The sequence below is a fragment of the Lepidochelys kempii genome, chromosome 1 (assembly GCF_965140265.1).
Source record: "Lepidochelys kempii isolate rLepKem1 chromosome 1, rLepKem1.hap2, whole genome shotgun sequence".
Classification (NCBI taxonomy): Eukaryota; Metazoa; Chordata; order Testudines; family Cheloniidae; genus Lepidochelys; species Lepidochelys kempii.
Genome location: NC_133256.1, coordinates 15355794 through 15377421, shown reverse-complemented (window position 1 = coordinate 15377421; position 21628 = coordinate 15355794). Strand labels below are relative to the sequence as shown.

The following is a 21628-nucleotide window of genomic DNA, read 5'->3' as shown; positions in this document are numbered from 1 at the left end:
AAATAATAAAAGTTTACAACCTAAAGATAAACAATAAATGAAGTGTGGGAAAGAGGACTAAAACGCACTGTATGTATGTATATAAATAAAATAAAATACAAAGTACCTCCCAGTTACCTTTCTGCTAACTATACAGATTTTAAAAGTTTAAAAAAGGGAAACATTTAGAAGTATGTTTATTCTAAACACTCATCTAATATGTACTAATATGTACACTGGGCAGACTGCTTTCTACAATAGATAAACTCTTCTGGTGAGAGGTATCTGTCTAGCAAAATTTATGCTAAAGTGTACCTTAAATTTAGAAGACTGAACCTTCACTACATGCCCTGTTCTTGCCGGGTGGTATTCCAACAGAAGTAATATTGTGTTGTTACACCACTAAAGTCTCTGGCAGAGGTTAAATTAACATAATCTTAGGCTATATACAGGGAAATGCGAAGAAAACTAGGAATTTAGTTTTAAGTATTCCACATGTAAACACTTGTCCCTATTCCAGATATCACTAAGGCAAATGTGAAAACAGTGCATTAAGTGTCTGAATAAACTAATTAATGAAGGTATTTGCTTACGCAAGAAACTGATACTGTGTATTATCCTCTCAGAAATTACTCTGTGAGAAGTTAGAAGAACAGTTGCAAGATCTGGATGTTGTCTTGAAAAAGAAGGAGCGGGCAGAGCGAAGGTACTGAAACCTAATTGGTTGTGTTCACAAACAGCTCACAGTGAGTTGCTAGGCAAAGAGGTGGAAGTAATTGATCAAGTGTTAAATGGACCTGGATAAGTGTGTTAATGAGACCTTGAGCTGATACGTTTGTTTTTGATTAATTGAACTTCCTATTAATCAGGGAGTTTACTGCTGGCAGCAAATCTGGAGATACTTACAAGAGGGTAAAACAGAAGTCCAGTAGTTAAAGATGAGGGGATGGCATTTACTAAGGTTCAGTCATGGCTCCTGAACACGGTTTGGTCCTGCCTACAATTGCAGTTAAACAATTTTCAGCACTGGTTCATCTGCACCCTTTGCTAATACAGTCAGCAATGTGTAAATTTCCTGGTGTAGGCAAGTTCTGAATCACCTGACTTGGCTACAGAAGTTTCTAATGTAATGTGCCTTACAGACTCCTGTTGCCATTTTCACCTAGATTAGTCTGAAATTTCATCTATACTACAGGATCACACAATTGCATGTTACAGTGGTCTCAAGTTGTAACTTGAGATGGAGCTCTGTGTCCATCCTAGCCATCATCCTGGTTAGTGTAAATCAACAGAATTTCTTCCAACTGTTGCAGTAACAGTGCATCGTGCATAGCAGTCCCACAGTTCCAAGTACAGATATCTGAAACAGGTTTGTGAGTAGCAATCAATAGTTGGGAGAGGTGCAGAATTTCTTAAAACATTGTGTGCCTTTAAAAATCAACTTTAACACATGCACAATAAAGAAATTTTTATTCTCTTTTTATTTATGATATTGTATGTGGTACAAGTCAGAGCCATGGCTTTTGTTTTGTCTGTTTTTATAAAATGGGTTTTGTATTAAAGTTATATTAATGTAACATTAACAGTTGAAAACTTTAAAAGGTGGGAAATACAGAAAAGTTAAGGTTCCTTCTAGCAATGTTAACTCTTTCACATAGCTCATGTATAGCATTTTTGCATTCCTAAATGTTCAAGTAGCACACAATTTATTAATGCTATCAGATTTGTCATCTTCATCGCCAGTCAGTCTAAGTGTTGCATTATTGTAGGTTTTGTAACTTTTACAGAACAGCATGCTGTTCACATGTTACATCTGTTTTATATGGTGAAAATTACTATAAGAACAAACAAAAAGAAAAGGAGGACTTGTGGCACCTTAGAGATTAACCAATTTATTTGAGCATAAGCTTTCGTGAGCTACAGCATCCGATGAAGTGAGCTGTAGCTCACGAAAGCTCATGCTCAAATAAATTGGTTAGTCTCTAAGGTGCCACAAGTACTCCTTTTCTTTTTGCAAATACAGACTAACACGGCTGTTACTCTGAAACCTATAAGAACAAACATTCCACGTCCTGATCCTCCAGCCAAAATAGTCTAGCTTCCTCTTCTACATTTGATTTTTGCTGCTTTTTGAAGCATCTGATCTCTATTGGTAGGAAAGGCAGTACAGTAAACTTGATGGCATAATTTTCTGATCTGGCAGGAGTCCACTGCCACTCTATTGTGTGTTACAGGGTAATCATGGTGAAGAGGGTAGGAATCATGACACAGTGGTGTTGAAGAAAGTCCAGGGGCCTGGTTTTTATCACAGTACAGGTACAATTCTTAGCTAAAATGGGAGAATAAAGGTTATTTGGGGCACAAGAATAGACCAGTATTAAGACACTATTTGCTATACGAGAGCTCAACTTTGTAAACCTATGTTAACTCTTCATGTTTTTTAGTCTTTTCCTTTGGTGGAAAAAGAACCCCCTGAAGGAATTAAAACTCTCACTAAGAGTACAATGGTCTGATCCTTTGTGTCACTGCAGTGACATTGCTGAGTCTCCTAGTTTTGATTATTTCCCATGCAGCCCAGGGTTTAATTTGGCAACATTCAACGTTCTCATTGAAATTGGTTTAGCTATTCAGCAACACTTCCATACACCTAGCCATAACCTGCCATTTTGAGGGACTTATTTTTAATGAAAACCATTGACCCCGTGGTGGCAATAACAGTTGTGACAAAAATGTAGACTTGGGTCAGAATCTTTCTCCTTCTACTCCAGGCATACTGAATTTCAGGTTTTTCATTTATACACCTACTAATGTTTATAACCATGTTCTGCCACCAGATGGAAGCAGAGGACACTGAAGATTTTGCTGATGCTATTTTGCATTTAAGTCAGGGGTTCTCAAACCTTGTCAGAGGTTGTACCATATCTTTTGACAGTGTCTCCTGGGACTAGTTTCCAGTTCCTGGTCACCTCTTCACCCATGCCCTGTCTCATGGATCGCCTCCTCTCATTCGTAATATCATATCATATCCCTGTGGCAACTGCTGCAGTTAGTTACACAGAAAAATAATTAAAAACTGATACAGACTAACATGGCTACCCCTCTGAAAAATAATGGTACGAGATAATGTGTATGTAGATTCTTTTAATGCAGTTTAACAGTTAGAGATAAGGAAAGTCAGTGCATCTCCATGGCAGGCAATTTGAGAACTGCTAGTTTAAATGTTGAGCCTTCATTTGTTCCTCCTTGGTGAAGAAGGTAAACGCTATTTCATCTGCCTGTGTAATATAAGACCTTTGCTACAACATTGCAGGCTACATCCTTAATGCTATTTTTTATCTCCTAATTTCCTACATAATCTGTTGGGTTCCTGACTGTCAGAATTAGGAGCAGAACTTGAGACACTCTCTAGTAAAACCTGGTTGAATTTTACTGTTCATTCCCTTGTTGTACTTGATTTTTGCTTCATAGGAAATAAGTGGAAGAGGCAATGAATCTCCGTACAGAAGAAAATGTGATGATTATTAAAGCTTTTACATCTGTGTTCTCCCCTTTAGCAGCAGCAGCTTCTCTTGCATCAACAGATTATTTTCATGCATTTCCCTTACTTTAAATCTGCTAGACAAATGAAGCAATTTTCTCTCCCTCCACCCAGGTCTCCTAGCACTCAGAGAGAGAGAGAGTTTCTTTTTGATTTATAAGGTTAGGGAACTGGCACTAGGATAGAAAAGTAAGTACTTTCAAATAAAGCCAAAAATGTCAGTGCAGGTGTTACCCTACAGTAATATAAAACCATGACCACATGCAGCCTCGTTACTACAGCTATAGGAGAACTATCCAGAATCTACTTTACTGTTTTGTCAGCTTTATTTTAAAACCAGTATTTGCTGCTTTTACTTAAGAAAAAGGTTGGACGTACTCGTTCTGCGATCTGTTAATTGGAAGGGTACTGAGAGAAGGAAGTCTTGTGGAGATACCCCGTCACCAGAATGTTCGAAAATCTTGGTCTGCTATTAGACAAATGCAAACATTAGGAAACATATTTTTGAAGATAGATGCTTGCAGCTGTGTACATATATCAGTCTGTTCCTAACTAACACATGCAAATATAAAGTTAATAAGCATATCAGGTATTTGTGCATGTGTGTGAATAGTTAGGTCCATAGACAATGCATGCAAATGTGATTTATACATGCAGTTGCTTACTGCTAACTTTAAAAACTGGTTCTGATTGACAAAACAGCCGTCCAGGATCTGTTTCAGCTCATAAAAATACATAAGTCTAGCACTTTGGCCTTAATTCTTACTTTCTGTTTTAACAGTACTGTAGAACCTCAGTTATGAACACCTCAGGAATAGAGGTTGTTCGTAACACTAATGTTTGTAACTCTGAACAAAACGTTATTGTTCTTTCAAAAGTTTACAACTGAACATTGACTTAATACAGCTTTGAACCTTTACTATGCAGAAGAAAAATGCTGCTTTTAACCATCTTAATTTAAATGAAACAAGCACAGAAACCGTTTTCTTACCTTGTCAAATCTTTTTTTCTTTTTTTAGTAGTTTATGTTTAACACAGTACTCTACTGTATTTGCCTTTTTTTTTTTTTTTGGTTCTCTGCTGCTGCCTGATTGAGTGCTTCTAGTTACAAATGTGGTGTGTGGTTGACCAATCAGTTCGTAACTTTGAGGTTCTATTCTACCAATGCTTCATGGAATATTGTAGTGTGGAGATGAAGGAGGACTATTAGTTTACATCTAGGCCATCCCTTGCCAGCATATAATTGCTCTCTACAGTATATTTCTTAGCACATTATATTGTCCAGTCTAGATTTAAATTCCTCAAAAGATGTGGCTTCCCTTGGGAGACGCTTCCACAGCCTAACAGCTCTATTTTTCTAGATATTCAACCGTTCCTTTATTTTCTAAATTTTCCTTAATTTTGGTCTGTTACTACTAGTTACCCTCCCTCGTACCACAGTAACCCATTCCTCTCCTTCCTCAGTGTCTGTTCCCTTCAGAAACTTGTAGTTGTCTGAACTGTTTGTAGTGTCACCAGTTTCACATGTAAAGGAAATTGTGATCCTTCAAGACAAATAATACTTACTAACTTTAATCAGGGTCTGGAAACTTGTGTTTTGCAGTGAGACAACTCATAGGGCTGCTTCTGCGTGACTGCATGAACAGCTCTGAATGATACTGATTAGATTATTGTTTTAAATCTGTACCATTTTACAAACAGGCTTCTTGTGAACTATTTTTAATTTTCTTTCTCTCCCAAGGAAAGAGCGATTGGTGTATGTGGGTATCAGTATTGAGAACATCATCCCACCACAAGTAAGTTGATTCAGCTGTGTTGTGGTGGTCTTTCATTTCCTAAATGTGCTTACTGCAATAAGTGACTTACTTCAGTCTTCTTTTTTTAACAAAGATACTAACATAAGATTTGCATAATTTTTAAAAGGAAATTGTCAACGTTGTTTAGGTTCAAAATTTTACCAAATAAAACTACTGTGGTGTTTAAGCACATGCTTAAGTTCTTTGCTGGATCAGGGCCTAAGTACAGTTTACTGCCCTATATTGTAATTTGCTGTTTTGTGTATTGATAATGAAAATAATTTGAGTCCTTTTAGTATATCTAGCTTGGTGAAAAAATCATTTCTGGAACTGCTCAAAAGAGTGGCTTCGCAAAGATGTTGTCTACTCTGCATCATTACTCAACAGTCCCTATGTGGTCACAGGGAACGGAACACCGAAGTGTTAGGAGTGGCAAATGCTCTTTCAAGGCAATACATTAATTAACAGGTAGATGAGAATTAATTCAGTGGCTCACATTTTAGCTGGTGAGAGTGTAAGAATTAGGCAAGGATATTAATTGCTGTTGCTTTATTTTGGGATCAAGAAAATCTGTTCAAATTTTAAGAGCTTAAAGCTTTATTAATAGTGCTAAGTAAAATACTTCACAGGCAATTAAGACATTGTTTACCTTTTTCAATTCTGATTATCACTTTCCTGATAATTGATAGGGGAAGTCAGTTGTGCACCCCCAAAGAAATTTTCTTGTCCTCTTTTAAAACTACACTGTTAAATAAATGAGCAGGTCTTCATTTTTGGTGCCAATGTAATTTGACATATTGGGACTTCCTGAAAGAAACCAGTTGCTGTCCGGAGTTCACTTTCTCTGCAAAAAGACTACAATAACAGTGTTTTGATTTTGGTTTTTATATTCACAAAAGTCAGAAAATTCCAAGTTATGGTGCCCACAGCATCCATAACTTCTCTCTTACTAAAGGCAGGATCTTCTGATACTGGATATTGTATTAACTGTTTGTCTTAATACAAGTGTACACTGTGAGTTACAGCTGCTGAAGGAATCATAATTCTTTCCATTGCCTTGCAAGATTTCAGCCAGAATGTTGTGGCAAAAGTTTATTGACCTTCCCTCGCCCCCCCCCCCCCACCCGCCAACTCCCCAAATGGGAGAAAAATGGTGTGCTCCTTCAGAGCTTGTGCTTTTTCCCTCATAAACTCATTTCAAAGTGATTTTTTCTTATGCCTTCCTAACAGATGATTTAATCCAGGCCCAGTAAATGAGCTTTTACATTTAAACTTGTTCAAACCATAAATGTCAGGTAGACTTATCCACTGTAACTCATTGTGCTAAAACAAATTTTCTCCCTCCACACTTGGATAACAGAGAAATGGCTCAATGGGATTTCACCAAACTTAAAAAAACAAAACACCACAAGCCTCTTTCTCCCCAAAAAACAAACCATCACTACACCTCTTGATAAGAACAAAACATTCAGCCCAAAGGTCAATTTTTATTGAAAACTAAGGCTCTGGAAATAATGGCATAGAATTTAAAGCCCTGTCCAGAGTGGGACTGAAACTGTACCACAAAAAGGTATGCAAAGAGTGGGGACATAATATTGATCTTTTTCTCCAGAACTGTCAGATGTCTAGAGGAGGTGATCAATATAATGGTACACACAGGAAAAAATCCCAGTTTACAATGGCTGCAAACACTTGTTGGCAACTATCTTGTTCAATGTAGCATAGTGTCACCTCAACTAGAATCATAATGTCACTACTGTAACTGTAATCTACATCCTCAATCCAGGTACTTACAGGATTATGTTGCTAGTAAATCTTGCCTTTGTTATCTGTAGTACCACAAAGACAACTGGGTACCTGTGAACTAGGTACCTGTATATAAGTCAGCCACTTGGGAACTTGAAATGTTTTGCACACACCACTTATCTGTTTGACATGAAAATAGACAATTCCAGCTCAGTCTTCGTGAATCTTAAGAGGGGAGACAAAGCTATCTGATATCTGCTCCAGCATAATTAACACTTGTTGTCATACTTCAACAGGAGCCAGAAATACTGGAAAGTCAGGAAGAAAAGAAGAAAGACTCCAAAAAGTCAAAATCAAAACGGCTTGAAAGGAGGTCTACTAGAACACGGAAATGCATAAGTTACAGGTAGGCAGCTTGTTCTCCAACTGGAGAATAATAATAATAATAATATATTGCCATTTCCTCTGTCCATCCACTCACCTGCTTCTTAGAGGGTACTTTTATGGTTAGCCAACTGATCAAATTATAGTGTCTTCAGTCTTGCTTTTGAATACTATACATGATTACCAAGCATAGAGCAAAGGTGCCACTTTGGATGACCGACATATAAGAGCAGATACAGTGTTTAGCGCACTGATATGGGAAATAAAACCATCTTAGAAAATACTTTATTCTTATTGCACTATATGCAAAATACTAATACTGGCCAATACATCTGTTCTCCCCTCTAATGGAGGACTGACTAATACAAATGTCTGAAAGCTTTGCGTTCCTATTCCTTTTTTCCCATTGCCCCTTTCCTCTGAAAACATCTGAAGGAATGTACAAATAAAAACCTTATCACAAGAGACAAAGTGAGAAAAATGAACTTTACTTCTGCAGAATAGCTGGAAACAGAATAGTCATGTCACCTGTGTTTCTAGACAGTTATTGCTAGCAGGTTCATAAGATTCCTCTTCCCCCCCCCCCCCCCCCGCCCCAAGTATGTTCTAGAACTGTGCTGTAGATTACTTCCTGAAGTAGTTTGTCGTACAGCATAGCTAGTACTGCTTTTAAGTGATCAATGGCCACGTTGGTCCGCAAGAAAACTGTTTAAAACCGTGCTGGCAACAACCATGTTTAAGCCAATAACTAATTTGGCTCTCCTCTCAGTGAATGATAGGGCATTAGTATAACATGATGAATTTGCCAGTGTGATGTTCACTGAGCACTCAGGAATTTTATCTTAATTAACTGTTGATATTTTTCAGTACCACCTACTCCTGGGGGAATTCTGTGCCACTGCGCATGCACAGAAGTTGTCCCCCGCAGATTTCTTTGCTTCCTCGCAGAAAAGTGACTTTCTCATAGGGAAGCCACAAGAGCAATCATGTGACCCTCCCCAGCAGCATGTTTTGGGTAACCAGGGCAGCTGGCAGAGAGGTAAATCACTGTGTGGCAGCAGGTGGGACTGGGGAAGACCTGGCTGGTGGCTCTTACCCTGCACCGGGCTCAGCTGCTAGTCCCGGCAGAGCTGGGGAGGACGAGACTGACTTTTCCCCTGCCTGGCATCCAGGGCCGTGTCAGACCCACCCCCAGATTTCTCTGCTGGCTGTAGGAAGCTCTGCGAACTCCCACACGCTTCCTGCACCCATCGCTCCTCATCTGCAGGGGGAGGGATCCCTGTACAGGAAGCTGCTCCCCCCTCCACCCAACCCCCATACATCCAGACCCCCTCTTGCTCCAGACTCTCCTGCAAAGCCTCACCCTCCCCCCATACCCAGACACCCCCCCCCCCGACGAGCCCTACTCCCCTGCACCGGGACCACCTCAACGAACCACCCTCATCCAGATCCCCACCCTATCGAGCCCCAACCAGCTGCACCTGGATCCCCATCCCACTCTCCCAACATCGGCACCCCGCCACTGAGACCCCCACACTCAGACCCCCGTTCAGAGCTCTATCCCCCCACACCAGACCCCTCTATCCCTCCCGCTGAGCCCCAACCACCTTCACTTGGACCCCCTGCAGAGTCCCATTACCATTGCACCCAGAGCCCTCCAACAAGCCCCTGTGCATCCAGACTTAACCCCCTCCCCCCGCACCGGATCCCCCCACTGAGCCGTTTGCATCCAGATTGCCCCACACAGAACCCTCTAAACCTACACCTGGATCCCCCCACATTAAGCCCCTCCACACTTGGATCCTGCCTTGATGAGCCTGCCTGCCCACACCTGATGCACCTGGCATGGAGGGGCAGGGCCCTGGGTTGTTTCTGGGGCAGGCCGGTCCTTGTGCTGTCGGGATTGGGTGCAGCCTCACCGCTGAGTCTGTGTCCCGGGGCAGGGAACTGTACAGTGATCTCCCACTTTTGTGCAGCCAGTGGCATGTGCTCCCCAATGCCATGCTGGAGCCTCCACATTTATTTGACAAATAAAATCTGCAGAATTTAAAAATATTGTGTGCAGAATTTTTAATTTTTTTATAACAGAATGCCTCAGGAGTAACCTCCCTTAGTTAACAACACATGCCACACTGAGGAAAATATTACTGCTGGTATATAAAATTCAATATCGCTTGTAAGAGACATGATGCTAAGGGCAGGTTTTTATAGATTTGCTATCATGCTCCTGACAGTTGAGGCAGTCACTGAGCCAATGGAAAATGTTTTTGCCTCTAGGATATTTTGACAGTACTGCGATGGGTTTATAAAGTCCTGCAGGGCTTGCGATTTTTAAATGGAAATAATTTGTTTCATACAGCATTACATTTGATACTCAGTCTTACTATCTAAAATGACAGAAGTGTCTCTTGCACAGTACATCATAGATGTCTTTGAGTTTGTGAATGTGTGTGTGTGTATTGTCTGTACATGACTTCAAATTCACACATATACAATGGAAGTCTAGTATGTGTTAATGGGAACTGTGTAGGCCCTCCTTCAGTGAGGGAAAATAAATCCTAAAGTCTTATTTTGCTCATAAATGAATCTATAAAATATATGTTAGTTCTGTTCAGATACCTGCTTTCTGTGTCTTTGGAGTCATCGGCATCACTTACTGATGAACAGGTTAAAAAAAATCAAACCTACTGAACTACTAAAACTGCAGAAGAGCAAGCTGTCCTGTGTTGTGCCTCATATATGGAAAGACAATTGTCAGCTAACACTTGATTCCAAAATAGTTATTAGTAGTGATATGTGGAATGGAAGGAATAGCTTAATTGTTCCAAAGACAAAATGAAGTGAAAAGATTTTTGTTAGAAGAAAAAAATCTTGTTTGGAAGTACCTTAGAATAAACCTCACAAAGGTGGTATTTCAGAGTTGCTTATTTTACCATAAATGCACTTTAAAGGTGACATGCAAATGTGAGGATTTGCTTCTTTATGATGTACAAAGAAGGCCAGAAATCTTTTGTTATGAAGAAAATCTGCTGGTTTTCACCCAAAGAAATATTAGGAATAGTTTCCCTGTTTTGCATATAAGGTACAGAATGAGGATCTCTCTCGCTCATTCAGTTAAGGGCTGAACCTTTATTAAAATAGGTTTTCTCCAGCTGGTAAGCATTTAAATTAAAAAATATGAGGGGGGGAGGAAGTAGAATTTTATCTGTCTGTCAAACTGCTGAAGTCCCACAGGCTCTGTGTGGCAGGTGCCACTCATTAACTGGATATATGAAAGGTAGGAACACCCTTCTGTGAACACAGGAGGTCCTGGAAGCAAAACTTAGAGACAGTCAATCTCAGAGAGACAGCTTAGGTTGAGGTTTATAACCTATTTCCCCTTGTTTTCCTAACCCTGCACCCCTCTTCAGACGTTCTTGTTAAACCCTGGATTTATGCTGGAAATGGCCCACCTCGATTATCATACACATTGTAAGGAGAGTGGTCACTTTAGATAAGCTATTACCAGCAGGAGAGTGGGGTGGGGGGAGAGAAAACCTTTTGTAGTGATAAACACCCATTTTTTCATGATTTGTGTGTATAAAAACAAACATCTTCTGTATTTTCCACAGAATGCATCTGATGAAGTGAGCTGTAGCTCACAAAAGCTTATGCTCAAATAAATTGGTTAGTCTCTAAGGTGCCACAAGTACTCCTTTTCTTTTTGCGAATACAGACTAACACGGCTGTTACTCTGAAACCTGAATAAAATGTACTTCTCCAGACAATTAATCCAATTTCATTTCCATGCATCAGATGTCATAGGCCTACTAGCTTTTTGCCCATCCATAGAGTCTTCCAGGGAAACCAAGGTAGACGAGACCTGAGTTTCCAACTGAAGAAACTAAACTAAACATATCTTTTTAAACAAAAACCTGTCGTCTTTTGTACATCAAACCAAAGAGGGAACAGACCCTGTTTTCTTCTATTTGCAGATTGCCTTTAAATTGCTTTCTCATGTACAAAGTCATATTCAAAATTGTAAAGGCTGCTATAGCAAACATACAAAATATGAAAAAAGAATACTTTTGCTTTTGTCCTTCCAGTTTACTTTACAGCATATTTCAACCTGTAAATAATAGTGACCATAATATAATTAAATTTAACATCCTTGTGGGGGTGGGAAAATACCAAGAATTCCACCACAGTAGCATTTAATTTCAGAAATAGGAGCTACACAAAATAAGGAAGCTAGGTAAACGGAAATTAAAAGGTACAGTCACAAAAGTGAAATGCCTGCAAGTTGTATGAAAACTTTTAAAATCACCATAATAGAGGCTCAAATTAAATGTGTACCCCAAATTAAAAAACATAGTAAGAGGACCAAAAAAGTGCTACCATGGTTAAGGTGGTTAAGGAAAAGTAGGTAAAGGCAAAAAGGCACCCTTTAAAAATTGGATGTTAAATCCTACTGAGGAAAATAGAAAGGAGCATAAACTCTGGCAAGTCAAGTGTGAAAATATAATTAGGCAGGCCAAAAAAGAATTTGAAGAGGAACTAGCCAAAGACTCAAAAAGTGACAACAAAATTTTTTTTAAAGTACATCAGAAGCAGGAAGCCTGCCAAACAATCAGTGTGCCATTGGACAATTGAGGTGCTAAAGATGCACTCAAGGACGATAAGGCCGTTGTGGAGAAGCTAAATGAATTCTTTGTACCAATCTTCACTGCAGAAGATATGAGGGAGATTCCTACATCTGAGCCATTCTTTTTCGGTGACAGATCTGAGCAACTGTCCCAGAGTGAGGTATCGGTAGAGTACGTTGTGGAACAAATTGATAAATTAAATAGTAAATAAGTCACCAAGACCAGATATTATTCACTCGAGTTCTGAAGGAACTCACATACGAAATTATAGAACCACTAAGTGTGGAATGTAACCTATCACTTACATCATTTTCTGTACCAGATGACTGGAGGATAGTTAATGTGACACCAATTTTTTAAAAAGGCTGCAGTGGTGATCCTGGCAATAACAGGCTGGTAAGTCTAACTTCAGTACCAGGCAAATTTGTTGAAACTATAGTAAAGAACAAAATTATCAGACACATAGATGGACACGATTTGTTGGGGAAGAGTCAACATGGTTTTTGTAAAGTGAAATCATGCCTTACCAATCTGTTAGAATTCTTTGAGGGGGTCAACAAACGTGGACAGGATGATCCAGTGGATATAGTATACTTGGATTTTCAAAAAGCCTTTGACAGGGTCCCTCACCAAAGGGTCTTAAGCAAAGTAAGCAGTCATGGGATAAGATTTCATGGATCAGTAACTGGTTAAAAGACAGGAAACAAAGGGTAGGAGTAAATGGTCAGTTTTCAGAATGGAGAGATAAATAGTGGTGTTCCACAAGGATCTGTATTGGGACCAGTGCTATTCAAAATATTCATAAATGATCTGGAAAAAGGGATAAACAAGGATGTGGCAAAATTTGCAGATGATACAAAACTACTCAAGATAGTTGCATCCGAAACTGACTGTGAAGAGTTACAAGTGGATCTCACAAAACCGGATGACTGGGCAACCAAATGGCAGATGAAATTCCATGTTGAAAAATGCAAAGTAATGCAGATTAGAAAACATAATCCCATCTATACGTACAAAATGATGGGATCTAAATTAGCTGTTACCACTCCAGACAGAGATCTCGGAGTCATTGTGGATAGTTCTCTGAAAACATCCTCTGAATGTGCTGCAGCAGCAGTCCAAAAAATAAATAAATAAAAAAATAACAATGTTAGGACCCATGAGGAAAGGGGTAGATAATAAGAGAGAAAATATCATCACGCCACTCTATAAATCCATGGTACGCCCACACCTTGAATCCTGCATGTAGTTCTAGTTGCCCCATGTCAAAAAAGATATACTGGAATTGGAGAAGTTACAGAGAAGGGCAACAAAAATCATTAGGGGTGTGGAACATCTTCTGTGTGAAGAGATTAAAAAGACTGGGACTGTTCAGGTTAGTAAAGAGACGACTAAGGGGGATATGATAGAGGTCTATAAAATCATGACTGGGGTGGAGAAAGTGAATAGGCAAGTGTTGTTTATCCCTTCACATAACACAAAAAGGAGGGGTCACCCAATGAAATTAACAGGCAGTGGGCTTAAACCAAAAAAAGGAAGTACTTCACACATCACACAGTCAACCTGTGGTTCTAGTTGTAGGGGATGTTGTGAAGGCCAAAACTATATAAACTCATGAAGGATAGAAACATCAATGACTATTAGCCAAGGTAGGGATGCAATCCCATGCTCTGCTTATCTCTAGTCCCTGACTGCATAAGCTGGGGGTGGACAAAGATGCATATGCCATCGGGGTAGGAGCGGGGTGTTTGGCATAATCAATAAGCAACTATTTCTTGTGAAAATTTTTGCTGAAATACTTTTAAAACAAAATATTCACATTGTGTTTTTTTTAATTCAGTAGCATACCCTGTAAGAAAGAGGTGTTTTTGTGAATTTATCTAAATTATTAGTAAGTCAGCCCAGGTAGTAATATATATCCGTCCTGCTAGATTGTGCTAGAAGCTGGACATGCTCTACATATTTTTAAAAAAACCCATTGAGCATCTGTCTAGTACGCTATGAATACGTATGATGATTTTCTGATTATTTTACCACTTTCCCTCACTTTTGGAATGTCTGAAGCACTCTGAATTCTTACCGCTATTTTAGATTTTGAGACGTGACTTCAAAATATATCTGAATTGTGCTCTGTTTCAAAGTAGTAAATAAAAGATACTATTTTTAGATTTGATGAATTTGATGAGGCAATTGATGAAGCAATAGAAGATGATATCAAGGAGGCCGATGGAGGAGGTATGTTTCTGTTACTTACTATTTGTATAGTTAAAATGGGTGACATGTTGGGCTGGTATGACGCACGTTCTATTACAATGCCAGAGGGAATGCATGTAGTCCTGACCTTTGATACCTCATCTGAATCTCTGCATAACTTGACATTTTTACTACTGGACTTTCAAATGCAAATACTGTAGCGATTTCCCTGGTTGTGGGGCAATGGGTATCATGTGTTGGAGAGTCCATGTAGAGAAAAATCATGTAGCTTTTGTTAATAATTTAAGTTTTTACTTTTTTAAATATCTAAACATAAAACTCGGCATCAAGAACCAAACATTTTATAATAACTCCCTAACTTTGGATGGCCAGATTAGGAAGCCACTGGGTGCTGCTGGTGTTCAATACCTCTGGAAATTGGGCTAATATGTGTTTTCACATTGAGGCACCCAAAGCTAGTGAACATCTTGAAAATGTTGGCCCTAATCTTGGTCAGTACTTCCGTACTGCACAGATGTGTTGTGAAACTTTATTCATTAATGCTTGTAAATCTCTTTGAGATCCTCAGATGGAAGGAGCTAATAGCTTAAAAAAAAATAAAATAGAACGAAGTTAGAAAATTATAACTTAATCTTATTATTCTAATTTGTCTTTCTTTTTCTTTTGTAAAAAGGAACAGGAGTACTTGTGGCACCTTAGAGACTAACATTTATTAGAGCATAAGTTTTAATTTGTTAGTCTGTAAGGTGCCACAAGTACTCCTGTTCTTTTTGCAGATACAGACTAACACAGCTGTTACTCTGAAACCTTTTTCTTTTGTGACATGGTGAAGATCTGAGGGAGATTTTTCCAAATATGCCCAAGGGATTTAGGAGCTCGGTGCCTATTGCCTGTCAGTGGGATTTGTGCTTCAACATCTCTTGCATGTTTAAAATGTTCAGATAATCCCTTCCTCCTGTTCTTTTTGAATCCCCAGAACTATGCCTGTTTTTTCAAAAGCCCTATGGATGTGCACAGGCAGTCTGAAAATCAAGCCTGATTATTTTTCTATTTATTTAGATTTAAAGTAATAAATGTACTTATTCAAGGCTCTAAGGACCCTAACATAATTAATAATTCAATTAATACAAGTAAATTAAGTCTCTGTCCCCCAAGATAAAAACAACTAAACAAAATATTTTTAACACTAAAAGTGGTATCTATCTCCTGGAGCACTTCCATCCAGACATGGTGTTACTTATCATGGGGAACACCCTGAGCCTTCAGGACCAGACGTGGTTAGGACAGCAGAGGGAGTTACCATGCTTCATCATTCTCATATGGTGTTGTGTGAGGGTATAGGGCCTCAGGTTGTAATATCTTTCATTGGACCAACTTCTGTTGGTGAGAGAGCCACACACAGCTCTTTCAGGTTTGGGAGTGTGGGCGTGTGCACACACTTCGTATTTATTTTTTGTTTTATAATTGCATCAATAAATGTCAGTATACCCTGACTGCTGCTCAGCTTAGCTATCTAAATGCTGCTAAGCTAATGTTCCCACTACTTATTTCCTTGTGGTAGGGCTCGTGTCACCTCCTAATCGGCCAGTTTTCAAAACTAGTTCCCCAGTCAGGTTGTATGTGATAGGGTGTGCAACCACAGCCCACCTCTTGCATTCAGTTATGGCAATAGTTTGTTAGCATATGCTAATTACTGGTGCATAAGTGGCTGGAGTAAAATACGCCGGGTAGAAGGCCTATGGATATAGCTGCCTGGTGACTCCCATCTCCCTTGGCAGTCCTTTATAGATGATTGCCAAAGAAATCATCGGGATGTACACCATGCTCTGTAAAGACCATTGGTGCCATTGATTGATTGACTCTCACATCTCACAACTACACCTTTTGTAGGTGTCTTGCTATCAACTCAAATCTAGTCTCTCCAAAACAGGGCTGCTCATCTTTCCTCCTAATCCTTCGTCCTTCTCCATTCATTCGCTCTCTGGCATCACTAAGAACTCTGCTACTATCCGTTGTCTCCCAAGCTGCTAATGCCATCTCAGACTTCCCAACTCTCCTTCAGCCACACGCAGTTCCCTCACTAAGTTTTGTTACTACTTTAAAATCGGTGTGTTCTTTCCTATCTCTCTCTCCGCCACTACAACACTTATCCATGACTTGGGCATCTCTCACCTTGATTACGAGAACCGTATCTCTCATTTTCCTGTCTCACCTCTTCCCCCACCGCACTCTTCTATTCTGTCTATAACAATAACAATACTCTTAATAATACTGTTCCCTTTCAGTTATCCCAAGCACGTTATATCCTTGAATCTACTCCCTAGCTTTCCTTCAGTCCCACATCATATTCAGACTTCTTGTCGTCCAAGAACATTCATAATCTTGTTTTTGTGTGTGTCCCTGAGTTTGTCTTATGACATAGCATTTTAATATGTTCCTATCAGATCAGTGGTCCATCTAGCCCAGTATGCTGTCCCAGACAGTAGCCAATATCAGATGCTTCAGAGAAAGGTGCTGGCATTCCTGTAATGCACAGTTTTCCAGTAACCTGCCCATAGGGAAACTTCTTTCTAAAATCCCCTGGGTTAATAGTTGGTTTCTGCTCCCAAGTGTTAGGGATTATAGCTCTTCCAAAAAAATACTCTATATCATAGAATATCAGGGTTGGAAGGGACCTCAGGAGGTCATCTAGTCCAACCCCCTGCTCAAAAGCAGGACCAACACCAACTAAATCATCCCAGCCAGGGCTTTGTCAAGCCTGACCTTAAAAACTTCTAAGGAAGGAGATTCTACCACCTCCCTAGGTAACGCATTCCAGTGTTTCACCACCCTCCTAGTGAAAAAGTTTTTCCTAATATCCACCCTCAACCTCCCCCACTGCAACTTGAGACCATTACTCCTTGTCCTGTCCTCTTCTACCACTGAGAATAGTCTAGGACCATCCTCTCTGGACCCACCTCTCAGGTAGTTGAAAGCAGCTATCAAATCCCCCCTCATTCTTCTCTTCTGCAGACTAAACAATCCCAGTTCCCTCAGCCTCTCCTCATAAGTCATGTGTTCCAGACCCTTAATCATTTTTGTTGCCCTTCGCTGGACTCTTTCCAATTTATCCACATCCTTCTTGTAGTGTGGGGCCCAAAACTGGACACATTAGTATAGCTGTGGATGTAAGAAAGCTGGGTTCAAGAACTTGAGTCTTGGATGATGAGAGGGGTCTCCTTTATAAAAGGAAGTTGAAATTAGCAGCAGGATGGGAAGGTCTCTGTGAAATTGAATATGAAATGCTATAATTAACTTGCAGCTTATTTTCCCCCTCTCCCACTAACACAGGTGTTGGCAGAGGCAAAGACATGTCTAATATCACAGGTCACCGGGGAAAAGACATTTCCACCATCCTAGAGGAAGAAAGGAAAGAAAATAAGCGGCCACAAAGGGCTGCTGCAGCACGTCGCAAGAAACGACGGCGACTGAACGACCTCGATAGTGATAGTAACCTGGATGAGGAAGAGAGTGAGGATGAGTTCAGGATCAGTGATGGGTAGGTAGCTGTTTAAACTACTAGTCTTGGGTTATTAACCACTGCAGGTTTCTGTGAATTTACAATGCCACTGGGTTGTCTCTTTGCGGTTTGAAGCTGTAAGAGTGGGTTTCCTGTTAAGGCCAGGTCTAGACTTAGAATTTTTATTAGTCTAACTCTTTCAGTTAGGGGTATGGTGTTTTTGTTTAAAAAAAAAAAATAGTCACATCAGTGAAAGCCCTAGTGTGGACACATTTATATTGGTATAAAGGTGACTTATACCAATAGAGTTGTGTTTCTTACTGTATGGGAATTGCAGTGCTAGTATAAGGCATCTTATACTATCAATATAGAAAATCTAGTCACAGCTTTCTAGTGTAGACAAGACCTCATAGATATCTTAGAATTAAAGGAGGCTATAGAAATCAACTTTTGATTTTTAGCATACTACAGATTTGAGGTTCAGAAACCAGCAGAACTAGATGTGGAGATCAGGAAAAGGTAGAGTTTACCCTCTCAAGAACATGAAACCTAAAATGTTAAATACATTTTAAGCAGTCTGATTAAAAATCCCTTCCCCTTCTGAATTGCTCAGCTTTTCACTTTCCTGGGATGCTGCCATTTCATTAGTTTTTCAGTCATCAGAATTCTCCAGATCAGACAGACCTGAATTTCTAAAGTTAAAAATCCTTTCAGTCCTTTTTTTATGCCTCCTAAACACTCACTAAAGGGTACAAGACTTTGTTCCCCCCCCTTTGCTGAGAGCCCGTAAAGCTGACATGCTGTTCATTACCCCTCTTGTTGTGTTTTGGAACTATCTCTATTTAAATCTCTTCCGCTCCATTTTCCACATGTGATGGTGTTGAAGGTTTTTCAGTGGTTGAGCAAGATGTGCTGGAACTTTCCTAATTAGTGAATTCAGCCTGTAAAAATCTCACTGAATTAGCGCTGCATTGATGAGTCCACGTATTTTCAACAATAATCTCTACTAATTACCTGTTGGCTGTTTGAGAGTTTGCATTCATATAGGAAAGTTGGATGCCTATTACTGTTGCATATGAACCTTTTTTTTCAGGTAGGCTGCTTAACTGTTATATAAATTGGCTCAGTCTTTATATGACAGGAGGGCTGAAAGACCAGTAATATAAATCAGTGAATTAGAAGTTTATTCATAAATGCATCAGCTTCATGGATATGATTCTTTCAACTCTCACAAGTGAATAGATTTGTATTTAGTCAGTGCTTGAATGAGAGATCTCAAGGGAACACCTACTGTAGGTGAAACATGAAACTGTTTCGCAGCTGGTGTTCTGCCTGAACTATTACTGAACCAGTATGACAGAAGGCACTGTAGGTATGAGGGTGCCATATTTCATACAAGACACACAAACTGAAGTCTTGACCATTTGTGGGTACTTAAAGAATGTTTCATAAGAATAGTGGTGTTTATCCTGAAGTACTGAGCCAATTAGAATGCAGCCTAAATAAAGCCACCTGCAGTTTCAATTAGATACAGCATTTGCAAAAAGAAAAGGAGTACTTGTGGCACCTTAGAGACTAACCAATTTATTTGAGCATGAGCTTTCGTGAGCTACAGCTCACTTCATCGGATGCATACCGTGTGCATCCGATGAAGTGAGCTGTAGCTCATGAAAGCTCATGCTCAAATAAATTGGTTAGTCTCTAAGGTGCCACAAGTACTCCTTTTCTTTTTGCGAATACAGACTAACACGGCTGTTACTCTGAAACCTGTCATACAGCATTTGAATTCACTTACTGTCCTAATCTACTGTGTAACGTTATATTCTGTAAAGGCACCTTCAGGTATGCAGCAAGTGTTTAATTTCAGTGTTGTGTATGTTGATCTCAGCGTAAAGATTTGATGCCTCACATTAGTTTTGAGAAGATTCATTCATTTTTGTGAAACACTCTTAGGCTTTCCAAACAGAGAGAGAGAGAGAAATGTATTCTTGAAATAACATCTAAATTTATTATAAGCTATATTAAATATATCTAACTCCTATATGTTACAGTATTTTAGTCCATTTATTTCAAGTATCTCTCTTTTGGCTGTAATTTTTTTTAACAGATCTCAGGACGAGTTTGTTGTATCAGAGGAAAACCCAGATGAAAGTGAAGATGATCAGCTGTCAAACGAAGACAGTGATACAGAGTTCTGTGCCCGTAGACCCAAGCGACACCACTCCAGGCCAATGAGACAAAGCAGGCGGTTACGAAGAAAAACAGTCAAGAAAAAATATTCAGAGGATGATGAAGAGGAAGACTCTGAGGACAATTTAAGTAGGGAGTCTGGTAAGCTTAACTTTTGAAGAGTTAGCTGTTGTGTGTCAGAGAAGAGGGCCCAAGCAAAAGGACAGGTGGCTTACACACTCCTGAGTTCTAATCTTGGCCTGGACTTTGAACTTGGCTATATGGATTCAGTCAAGTCATATGTCATCTGTGTTTCTAAGGTTCTAGCTGTAAAAATAGGGCTATTGCTTTTGCAATAGAGGTGTTGTGTTAGTTAATTAGATGTCTCTGTGAGTTGCTTTGGAAATGAAAAGTGTCATGCAAGTACTGTTTTTTAATAATTATGTTCCTTATTTAAGGTTTTCACTTGGTCTGAGTGTTCTGTTCAAAATGCACAAAAGGAAATTAGTGTTGAGTGTTAGGTTCTTTGGGTCACATTCATTTTTAAATGGGTGCTTAAGTTGTGAGGGCAAAACAGGCAATTGTATGCAGAATTGGCAGATTCCTGATGCTTCATTTCCAGTTGCATCTCTCTTTGCGTATTTTGTGGGTGCCCAATATTTTGTTTAAACTTAGCAGGAAAAGTAGTTCAAAGAACTATTTCATTGTGTGTACTCAGAGATCTGCTAATGCCTCATGGAAAACTTTCAAAAGCCCACTGCTTAGAGAAACTCAATCCCTGATTGCTTAGGAGGGAAGAATAATTTCCTCAACGGCAGGAATTATTGTACTATGATCTATGTTAAACAAGAGGACAAAGTAAATTACAGTAGTGATCCTTTCAGACTTTATAATCTATGAATCTATGGTTTCGATATTTCTCGCTTTTGAACTTTAATTACTAGGGACACTTGCATGACAACAGCGTCTTTGTTCCTTGCCTTATACTGCCTGTTCCCCAATCAAAATCCATCCTCTGTCTGAAATACAACTGACTGTGTGAAAATGATTCCTACACAGAGGAATAAGCAATGGAAGCAGATGAACTAAGGGGAGAAGATATTTTTTTCTTGCGTGTATTTGTCCTTACTAATCAAGAAGAAATAAATCAGAGACTAGGTAAATTTTGTCTCTTAATAATGTATTCTCATAGCATTCCATGAGGAGATAGCACTTTTCAGGAAGAGCTTTCTCAGGAGTGTCACTTACTTTGTAGGACTGGGCCCAAAACTATCTAATGCAATTGGGAGTTGAAGGCACCAGCACCTTGCAGGATTAGCTCATTGCAGGTATTGAATGGCCTTTTCACTATTGTATCCATCTTTCTGAAGTCAGCTGAGCTGCAGAATGAAATGGAAAGGAGTACTTGTGGCACCTTAGAGACTAACCAATTTATTTGAGCATAAGCTTTCGTGAGCTACAGCTCACTTCATCGGATGCATACTGTGGAAAGTATAGAAGATCTTTTTATATACACACAAAGCATGAAAAAATACCTCCTCCCACCCCACTCTCCTGCTGGTAATAGCTTATCTAAAGTGATCACTCTCCTTACAATGTGTATGATAATCAAGGTGGGCCATTTCCAGCGCAAATCCAGGGTTTAACAAGAACGCCTGAGGGGGGGCGGGGGGGGTTA

General features: G+C 39.5%; 1 protein-coding gene across 4 annotated transcripts in view; it reads left to right on the top strand.

Moving 5' to 3' along the window:
- RSF1 (remodeling and spacing factor 1) overlaps positions 1–21628 on the top strand; it is a 122854-nt gene that overhangs the window by 74874 nt on the left and 26352 nt on the right. For all 4 annotated transcript variants that reach the window (XM_073335516.1, XM_073335507.1, XM_073335497.1 and 1 more), the window contains exons 9-14: positions 606–685; positions 5259–5313; positions 7356–7465; positions 14236–14303; positions 17613–17820; positions 19889–20112. In XM_073335516.1, coding sequence (XP_073191617.1) covers positions 606–685; positions 5259–5313; positions 7356–7465; positions 14236–14303; positions 17613–17820; positions 19889–20112 — 745 coding nt within the window. The remainder of the gene's footprint in view (positions 1–605; positions 686–5258; positions 5314–7355; positions 7466–14235; positions 14304–17612; positions 17821–19888; positions 20113–21628) is intronic.